Source organism: Eucyclogobius newberryi, unplaced genomic scaffold (assembly GCF_026437365.1).
Source record: "Eucyclogobius newberryi isolate DKJ021-1_F unplaced genomic scaffold, fEucNew1.0.hap1 SCAF_6, whole genome shotgun sequence".
Lineage (NCBI taxonomy): Eukaryota > Metazoa > Chordata > Actinopteri > Gobiiformes > Gobiidae > Eucyclogobius > Eucyclogobius newberryi.
In genome coordinates this window covers 38,791,056-38,801,991 of record NW_027316278.1, presented here as the reverse complement: position 1 = coordinate 38,801,991, position 10,936 = coordinate 38,791,056, and the positions used below count along the sequence as shown (strand labels likewise).

The following is a 10,936-nucleotide window of genomic DNA, read 5'->3' as shown; positions in this document are numbered from 1 at the left end:
AATAAACAGCTATGAGACACTTAAATATGACTAGTAGTGGTAGAAAATTTACTTAATATAAATAATAGCAGATCATCCTTATTATAAAGGGTTATTGGGGATATTGACCTACAATAGGTTTTAAGTCATGTTAAATTATATTAATATATCTTGGGTTATATTCTAACCATTAATTTAGCTGGAGCCAAACGCCACGGGTGACGTCACATTCAAGCTGTCCACTGAAATGTACGGACTATGTGTGAAACAGATCATGTCTGTGTGTGGATAAAGGTGTTGTTCATACGACATCTAGTGAGCGACAGAGGCTTTTTGAAAAGTTTGTTTCCACTCACAACAGAACAAACAAAACCAACAGGGCAGGATGAAAAACACATGGATAAAATATGCATCCACAAGAAAAGAAAGATTCAATTTTTTCCATTCTCTGTGTGTCAGTTCTGGTGTCGGTCCAGTCTTTAGTCGTCGATGCAGTTTGTGTCATCCATTTATTTGTGAAAAACTTCAAAACCAATATAAAGGTTATGTCAAAAAAATGAAAAGTGCGATACCAGGAATGAAAAGCCTCATGAAACAAAAGTGTAATGTGTCTCAAATAAAGTCATCTCATGGAACTTTGAATGAAATGTGTGAAAAGGCCACCTCCGCTCACAATGAGATTCTGTGGTTTTCAAATATAATGGAATACAGTGAAATATTGAAAAACTTACACTGAAAAATTGATCAATGAAATTGATAACAATGACTTATAAGAAGAAATGGCAGAGTTTGGGGGAAATGAATGAATACTGTCGGCACATGAAGGACTTGGAGGATGATTTAGCAGCTGCTGACAGTGTTTTAAATGCAGGAGCCGTACAAGCTCACACTCCCAGCGATCCACCACTGCACAGCTGCAATGACTGCATGGCAAAGATTACTAGAAGAAAGGCATGCGTTGGAAGAAGAGGACAAACGACTGCACAAAAGAAAAGAGGCTGCAGCTTGAAACAGGAATTTCTGAAAAAATTGCAAAATTGAACAAAAAGCAACAAGTAGAAGTCAAAGGTTTCAAATGGCATGAATTCATACATTGAAAAGAGACATTTTTAACCTATAAATGTCAATGCTGGAGAGTTTATTCCATCTACACTAAAACAAATGGCATTGAACAATGAGGTACAACATGCACTTTTCTTAAAGCATTTGAAAATGGAATTGAGAGAAATACAAATAACCATTAATTCATTCATTCATTTTCTACCGCTTGTTCCCATTCAAACTGTTTTTATTTCTTGGAGCAACACACAAAGGGTCATGCCAGAGAATTGGTAAGAAGTTGTCATAATTTTAATTCTGACCATGGTTTTACTGAAAGAACATTTTGAACAGAAGGTTTCTGCTGCTCATATGAACAAGGCACATTCACAAAGATGTGAATGTGCTACAGAACTACACTTTATTTATTTATGTCTTGATGCAATGATATGGAGGGGGTTCAATACTTCTCAAAATCTAAATGTGTCCAGTGCCGTGCAACGGAGGTATGTGAGCACTGGCCGTAATCCAACCACCATAGTCTCCAGACGGGTGAAAGTTGAGCCATTCATGAAACATCCGGCTGGGCCTCACTTTCTTTTACAACCTGAGAGTGAGTGGTTGGTCGGCCCTCAAAACATCATCCAGCTTTCCCCTGAAGATCCAGAAGTCCACTGCTGTGATTAATGCTGTACAGACTGAAGAAGAGGCGACATCTCACCTGATCCAGTGTTTCTTCTCTTGGAATCGCCTAAAAAATCTGTGGCTTGGATTTTGAGAATGAAAGACTGGTTGCTTTCCTTTGTGGGGAAGAGGCTACAGTTACACCATGTCTTGGCCAATTATTGTGTAATAATTAAGGGGCTGGTATGTAGGAGCCATATTAGGCTATTTGGTTGGTTGCCATGATACTCTTGGCCTGGTCAATGCGTGCTGGAAACCTTTGAATACGGCATGTGTTCCTGCTCAGGTAAGAAGCTGAGGGGGTTTGGGCGTGGGTAGCCGTATTTTCTTTGTTGATTGCTTGTTTTTTGGGTGTTACTTGTGCTTAACATGTCCTCGTTTACAACTGATCAATGCGTTTGTAACACTGAAGCCGCTCCAGCATTAAAATGTCACTGTAAACCACATTACGCCTCAAGAGTGCCTCCTTTAAGCAGCGCGTCAGACCAGGTCAGGACCCGCTCATCCTCTTCTTCTTCAACTACCACGGATTACTCGATACACTCAGGGATTCTCTATTTCCCCCAAATTACTTCTGCAAGAAAGGCCCTTACAGGGACCTCGGGCACAGCGTTACATTCAACATGGTTTTCCTACAACTATTTTAACTTTTCTTGCATGTCATTTAGCTTTTTCTCTCTTTGTTTCTTTTTTTCAGAGGCTATGGCTATAAGTTGTCCCCTCAAGACTGCTTTGGAAGCATCCCAGAGGACGGGCAGAGAAATGACCCCAGTATAATTTTCCTCCAGATAAGTCTTGATGTTGTTGGACACTGGCATTGAACCTCCACAGTGCATTTTTTCAGCTTTCCTCCAATTCCACAGAAATATAGATAGAAGCATGATCACTTAGGTCAGGGATGTCCAAACTGTGGCCCGGGGGCCAAATGCGGCCCTCAGACTTCCTGCTAAGTCACTTTTTACAGTAAAATTGGAAAAAATCAAACATGTTTGTATTCTATCGAGCTAAAATTAATGTTCCAAGTCTTATTCAAGATGTGGAGGCTCATCTAAACTATTTTAAAAGGAACATTTCTAATGCTTCATTTCACTGTCGGGTTGTGGCCCTCTGCTCCGTATAAATTTCAAAATGCGGCCCTTGGTGAAAAATGTTTGGACACTCCTGACTTTGGTCTATTGGGCCCATATCTGCTTCAGTGATTTTAGATCTGTCTTTATTGAGAATTAATAAAGTAGACAATTCTGGAATAAAGTAAATGTGGATTTGAAAAATGAGTAGACTGGTGTTCATTTCCCTCCATGTGTCAATCAATCCTATATTCTTCAATAAGAAACGGAACTTCTGCCTTTTGAGTTCAACACGTCCAGTGTAGCTGAATGAGACACATCAGGGTTCCCTCAGTGTTGTTCACAATCAGGTCCATGACATCAGTATAGAAAGTGACATCGCTCCCTGGTGGAGCACACACGTTTAAAAAAGTGAAAACGTTTTTTCTAATTTCGTCTCCTCTCTCTCAGACCCCAACCGCCCTATAATTATAGGGGGAGGTTATAACACTGTCATCAAAAGACCGGTCAAAACATACAAACAAATTCCTCCAAAACAATAAAACAATAAAACAATTAGAGTGATTTAGGTCTTGGCGATGGTTGGAAGCTACAACATCCACTCCACAGAGAATATACTTTTTACTCCAATGTCCACCAAACCTACTCCTGTATTGATCTCTTTCTAACCAGTAATTCGATCATACCAAATATAGAAACAATAATTCACCCCATCAATATTAGCACCAGTAACGCTCACATGGAGCATGCAATACAGAAGCACCCCACCAGATGGCAGTGCAACACATCTCTTAAAAGATCCAGAGTTTGACAGCCGTGCGTCTACGAGTGGCAGCTCGTAGACGCACGGCGTAGACTTTTTAACACCAAAGCAATGGAAGGAGTACTTTTACGGACTACGACAGAGTCTGAGGACAAAGCACTGGAAGTCAAGGCACTGGAAGAAGAACTTTTAGGACTACGACAAAGTCTAAGGAATAAAGTCTGGCGGTAATGCAACACTCGGATGTCAACCGCCATAAAACAACAACAACAACAACAACAGCTACTTCAAGAGAGAGTGAACATCCTTCCTTGAAATAAAAGACTCTCCAAATTCATCAGCCTCATTACTCTGGGACACATGGAAAGCAGTACTACGGGGGAAAGTATTTCATATTCAGTCCATAAAAAGAAGAAGGAAAAAGAAGTCCAACTGGAAGACAAAATAAAAGAACTAGAAGTCTTACATGCAAATAATCCATCAGAAACCATCCATAAAGAACTAAGAAAAAAAAATTATTGCTCAATGAAATAATAAACAAAAGAAACCAATTCCTTATTCACAGACTCTGTCATGAGACTTCACCACAGCAATAAATCCGGAAAATATTTGGCTAATCAAATCAAAAGAAATACAGAAAAAACAGAAATAACCTCTATTACGAACTCATAATTTGAACTGAAATAAACAACACTTTTCAAGAATATTACTCAAAATTATACTCATCTGATCTGGACCCAAATCAAGAAGACATAAACCAATTCCACAATAACACACTACCAAACTCAACCCGGAACAAGTCAACACTCTCGAAATGCCAATCACTGAAAAGGAACCACACTCCGCTCTGAGTCAAATACAAAAGAATAAAGCACCAGGACCGGATGGCTTCCCTGCTGAGTTCTATAAACATTTTTGGTCAAACTTATTCCCACTATTCACTAGAACAATAACAGAAATAAAACAAAACGCTGCATTTCCATCCCACATGAACACAGCCCTAATATCACTCATCCCTAACTAATGGTAACTAATGCCACTTAGAAGCTGTTTTATGAAATAGGCTCCAACAATTGTTTGTGTTTTTATTTCCTCTTCATGTAGTAATTGCTATTATGCACTATAAGTGACAGTATCACTGAATTTTTTGTTTTTCTCTTTACAATCTGATATTTTTAAGTGTAAAATGTAATTTGATGTCAAATGTATTTTCTCACAAATGGAATCTGCCTCTAAGTCATTGTATTATCATGACCAAAAGTGGAAATAAAGTGCGTTTACTTCATTCATTCAGTTGTGAATGTGTATTTAAATTATCCATTTAGTCAATTTTGGACACCAAGATGTCTCACAAATGGGAGGTTAAAAGAAGCCAGAGCATCAAGAACCTCCTAATACACCTGAGTCACCAAAAACAGCCTCGTTTCCTCGTGACGTGGATAAATCATTTGTCCTGCCACGTATCAATCATAAAACGCACCTATCGCTCACCTGCAGCCGCGTGCGGTTCGTGCCCACGTTTCCGCGTGCCTAAGCGCATGGATCTATCATAATATAGTTCCCTCAGTGTACGGGACAAAATGAAGACGGAGAATGACGCAGAAGTGGACAGAAATCTACGGGAGACGAGAGATGCGACGCGATCCGTCGCGCTAACAAACAAACGCACACGTGTGTTGTATCAGTCCACACGGGGAAGTGCGCATGCGCACTTCCACCTGCGTTCTCAAATCGCCGAAAAATCGTCCATACCGCCTTTAAGTGACGAGATTTAAAGTCACATTGATGAGTCACTTTTCTCATCTTTGTTAGTATCTTTGACCTATAGTTGAGCTCAGTATGTCATTGACGTAAAAGGATCAGAAGATGGATGAAAACCATTTTCCAAAAAAGGAAACAAGGAGCTCCGGTACAGTTAGTATAACATTTTCACCTGAGTATTTTTAATATTTCAGAAGGAAAAACACATCAGCCTGCAAGGAACTGCATTTCAAGATCCTATTTTGTCTTAGGCTAGCTGTTTTATTTTATTTTATTTTATCTTATTTCTCCCTCCATTCCTTATTAAGGAATGAGAGGAGTTTTGTTTATAAAAGTTCTTCTATTAAGAGTGTTTTTTAAAACTTCCTATAAGTTATTTGTCCTTTTCTATTGTCCACAAGAGTCTTCTACTGTCCACAAGAGTCTTCTGCTGTCCACAAGACTCTTCTACTGTCCACAAGAGTCTTCTATTGTCCACAAGAGTCTTCTACTGTCCACAAGACTCTTCTACTGTCCACAAGAGTCTTCTATTGTCCACAAGAGTCTTCTACTGTCCACAAGACTCTTCTACTGTCCACAAGAGTCTTTTACTGTCCACAAGAGTCTTCTACTGTCCACAAGACTCTTCTACTGTCCACAAGAGTCTTCTATTGTCCACAAGAGTCTTCTACTGTCCACAAGAGTCTTTTACTGTCCACAAGAGTCTTCTACTGTCCACAAGACTCTTCTACTGTCCACAAGAGTCTTCTACTGTCCACAAGAGTCTTCTACTGTCCACAAGAGTCTTCTACTGTCCACAAGAGTCTTCTTCAGTGTTAAACACTTGCACTTCCTGCTTGATTGGCCCCGGTGGCCGTTTGAGGTGAATATTATTTTCTGCGCGCCAGATTTTCTTGTGCGAGCACTAAGTGGGAGCTTTGCACTATGTGCGAGCAGTGCGCAGCTGCGCAGGCGCGCAGCTTAGAGGGAACAGTGCCATCTCTTGGGGAAATGTGGGCATTACAGGCGAAAGGTAAATGAACGGCCACAGTATCGTGAGTTTGAATCCCGACTTGGACATTTGCTGCATGTCCTCCTTTCTCTCTCATCATTCCCCTTCCTTTCTTTCTCATTCCATCTACTGTCTAATAAAGCCTACGGCAAAAAAAAGAAAAAAAAAATTAACATTTTTTTTATTTTTAATATAACTTGGACAAGCTTGGCAGGCCGGATTGAAAGGCCCAACGGGCCGGATGTGGCCCGCGGGCCGTAGTTTGGGGACCACTGGCTTAGAGTGAGATTTAAGATTGGGAAACAACAAGAACAATTGTACTTCATGTGAATTTCACATAGAAAATAACACGTGTTTATCAAACGTTATTGCCATAATCGTTGTATTTTTTGATACATTTAAAAAAAAATTGTACAAATAAATTGAAAAAAAAAGTGGCCACACCGGATATGATGTGACGTCACTTCCCAACCAAAATGGTCGCGTTCGAACCAGCCCGGAGAAATTTGAAAGCTCCAAGAAGCTGTTTGTAGTTTTTTGGTTTGTTTCCATTACTACTTATAACGCATCTAATACCGTCTAATGGAAAGTGATATTTTTATGCCAAGTATTTCATATTTATGTGTATGTTTTAGTGTAGTGGCTATGATTGGTTGGCCAGTGGCACACAGACTCGCTATGTAGCTTTTGTGAGAGCTGCCACTGCGTTTGTTGGTTTGCTCCGTGTTTCTTATTTTTTCGTTAATAAAAATGGACATTCTAAAAGATGAAGAGTTGAAGTTTAAACCCGGGAGCCGTCTGGACATGAGCCATGGTTTTCTGCACCATATTCGGAGGAACCAGATTGCCAGGTGAGACTAATATATTTGTACGTGTGCTGTATACTGTCATTATCATGTACAATACCGACTTAATAATGTGCAATACTCAGACATAATGTCAATCATACTGGTGCAATATCCCCTGTCCATACAACTGCTGTAAATAAGAGTGTTACTTACTATTTCCTTAAGTCTTCTATAAGTTATCTATTCTCTCACTTCTGTACCTTCTTGTGCGTTGTAACATTGACATTTCTCTTATATTTACAGCTCTTAGTTCTCCTGATTTCCCGATTTAGAAATCTTTTGTTGTAAAACATATTTCAAACCCTCAAAATGTACTGGATGTAACAGTCTTTTAACAAGGTGAAACAAAATCATTGATAAGGTACCAGCATGAGGCATAGATACAAAGCATTTATACATATTTATTTATCATTGACAATTAAAGTTATTATTTAATAGTCATTTTCTAAGGTTAGTGTTAGGGCTGGTAATGTTAGAGATTTGTTTAATTTTGTGAATTGATTTGTCATTTATAACTAAACATTTATAAATGCTTTGTATCTATGCCTTATTCTAAAATGTAACCTATTCATTGATTAATCACAACTAATTGACTGTTGAAATAATTGTCAAATAATGTACTAATCGATTGTTATCTGAACTATTATACAGATTACAAACCTGCCCTTTTGAGAGATGTTTTATGACAGAGATAGAATAGGAATTAACCCCAAAATCACACTTGGAATGTGTCAAATTTGAGTTTGTAAAGAAGAAAAAGCTTGGTAAAATTTCTAGCCACCGGCTTTTTATGATCCAAACAACAAAACAATGAATCAAAAGAATACGATATAGCAGATAATAATAAATAAGAATAGCAGATTAATTGATTTACCAAAATAAATGTTAGTTAAGCTCTGTGTGGGCAATTTCCCCCTAAAATGTACATAACAATGTTCTTTGAGCTAGATTAGCATTTTGTTTTTAACACGTTCATGTACACTTGGCTGAAACAAGTTAAATGATTATTGGGATATTTTCAACAAATGTACTAATCAGATACTTACACAGACTATACACAGACTCCCTAATAATGCCCTGTGCTGAGAGAAGTTATATGAGTCAGATGGAGTTTCACCAAAACGACACGGGAAACAATGTGTTTTTGACCGAAAACCTATTTGATCTGTAAATACACTCTTATTAGGAGGTCTTCATATGGGTCTAATCATATATACCGTATGTGGGCATTTACATACTAAACAATGAATTAAAAAAATATTGCTAGACTTAATTATTTAGCAAAAATAATTGTTAGTTGAAGCCCTAGTGTCTTTATGCAGCTTTTAAGAACTAAATAAATATATCTGCTTTTCCTGGCTGTTCATTGTGACTCACTCAAAGCATGAAGAAGGCTGACACATCAGAAGAATATGTGAAGCTGTCATAAATTGACAATTACTAAATCATGATACGATGACTTCCCCCAAAATGGCAGATCGTTACAGGAAAGAGGTCATAGAGTTTATTTATGAAGTATAGAGTATGTGTATGTGCACTTGAAAAATATAGAATTATTTTTGCAATACAATTCAATGCACTATGTAACTTTTTCAGACTCTGCCACTTGCTTGTCTCCATGACGATGTTATTGCTTTGTCTAGAATCTAGAAAGTTTTCATTGTAGCGTTCTTACTTAACGTGCGTTCACACAGCGGTGTCCAATTCGCGCCCGTCGCAGGAGTTGGACGCCTGTACATTTGAAGGCAAACGCCCAAAATAAACTCACCAGTGGTGGTCTGCAGTGGAGGGTTGTTGTGTTTCCCTCTGTAGCTGTGCGATTGCAGAACAGGTGGAGAAAGTGGCTTTGGTGTATTAACTTTACAAGGTCCAAGAATGGAGGCGATGGGCTCCAGATCTGTGGATAGGCAAGCTCAAAGCCTTCCGTAAACTCACTCTTTAACCCTGACCCTCACATTAAACAGAATCTCAGGCCCTCATCTCATGTTAATAAATCATGTCAGCGACACTACATCTCTTTGCACAGCTAGTTTGCACTGTTTTTCTGATCTTGTTACATGTCTGGTATATTGTATCTAAACCTATTTATTCAATATTACACATTTTTTGCATGGCTCTATTTTTAGCATATTTCTTTACTAATATTATTATTCATTGTTTCACCTGACTGCCAAAGCAAGTCCCTGATTAAACCTTTATTATGCAAAAAGGTTCTAAACCAGAGCTCTCCAAAATATTTAATCCGGCCCACAACCTAGCTTTATTGGTTTAATTCTGGGTCAGCACTCGTTTAGATCTGGTTTGGTCTTGGTTTAGTCCTTGTTTAATTCTGCCTTAGACCTGTTTTGATTCTGAGCTAGTCCTGGTTCAGACCTGGTTGGTACTAGTCTAGTCCTAGTTTAATTCTTGGTCAGTACTGGATAGGCAATTTTGCAAGGCATTTTGTATATTATTCATCACAAAACTCTATTCTATCAATAGTTATTTGATCGTATTAACTCAATTTATTGAAACGGTATTGGGGATATTTTTTGCAACACGTACCCAGAGGCCTCGGCCCTAAGAAAGATATGGCCCTCAGGAAAAAAGTTCAATAGACCTGCTCTACTTTTTACTTTAACCCTAAAACAAAGTTCTAATCATAACAATTTTTTTATGATATATTATTTATAGTCAAATAAGCCAAATTTAGTCTATTAATCGTTGCAGCCCTAAGTAAGAATAATGTTTTCAAGTTGTATAGTAATGATGTTATAATCCTGTTGTGTGTTCTAGAGATGACTATGATAAAGAGGTTAAACAGGCCAAAGAGCTGCAGAGGAGGAGACAGGCCACGGGGCCCCGACGCCCACGCAGACCCGACATCCAGGTGTACCATCCCAAACCCAGAGGTAAGAAGAACCAAGCTAAATGAAATATAAATACTGCTCCAAAACTCCACATATTATGCAAAATTGACTTCTTTCAACTTTTAACCCTGTTGTAACATGTTCCCTCATCAAAAGCTGCATAATTCATACTTGTTTTATGTTCACACTTATCACTGATTTATTTATAATAATGGAAATGTGTTTTAATGCCTTTTTTATCTGTGGGGGGATTTAGAAATGCCCAACCAGGGACGGGAGTTGAAAATTAGCGGTGTTTTTTTTGTAACTATGTATGATGCATTGTCCCTGTCAAATAATACAAACAAATACAATTTCATGAATCATGAAAGTCCTCTTCCCCCGAGCCTCACAAAAACACTAGGTTTCAAATTTCCAAGTTCTGTGATGTCAAAGGTACATATTACTATGATTACAACAGTGTATTAGTGAACGTACAGTAGTTTTTAGGGATGAAATAGTTACCCACAGGTTGTCATTTGAGTATGTATCCATTCAAATGGAGCTTAAACAGTTTCCATCCATTCTCTTCATTGTTTTATACAAACCTCTCCAGCACTGCCAAATTTCTTTGACAATTTTACTGAGATGTTTCAGTCGTATGTACTGAGTTTGATGGTTTGGTCATTACAGGTGATTTCAATGTGCATGTTGATAATATTTGTGACAGAAACGCTAAAGAGCTTGATGCTGTCCTTGAAACCTTCAGTCTTACTCAGCATGTGAGAGGCCCCACCCACAGCAGAGAGGCCCCACCCACAGCAGAGGGCACACTCTAGATCTTCTAATCAAGATAAGATACACAATGGGGCAATTCCAGTGTTGCAACACAGATTAGATTACAAAGGGGGTTGATACTTCAAACATCAATCTGGTCGATGTTGCTCTGTCTGATAATTTTTGCATCTTTTTTGACC

The 10,936-nt window shown here is 38.5% G+C and overlaps 1 protein-coding gene across 1 annotated transcript in view; it reads left to right on the top strand.

Annotated features, from left to right (window-relative positions):
• Nucleotides 1-6,893: 6,893 nt before the first annotated feature.
• cunh2orf68 (chromosome unknown C2orf68 homolog) overlaps nucleotides 6,894-10,936 on the top strand; it is a 15,596-nt gene continuing 11,553 nt past the window's right edge. The window contains exons 1-2 of the mRNA XM_072433104.1: nucleotides 6,894-7,134; nucleotides 9,907-10,022. Of these exons, the coding sequence (XP_072289205.1) occupies nucleotides 7,034-7,134; nucleotides 9,907-10,022 (217 nt within the window). The 5' untranslated portion in view covers nucleotides 6,894-7,033. The remainder of the gene's footprint in view (nucleotides 7,135-9,906; nucleotides 10,023-10,936) is intronic.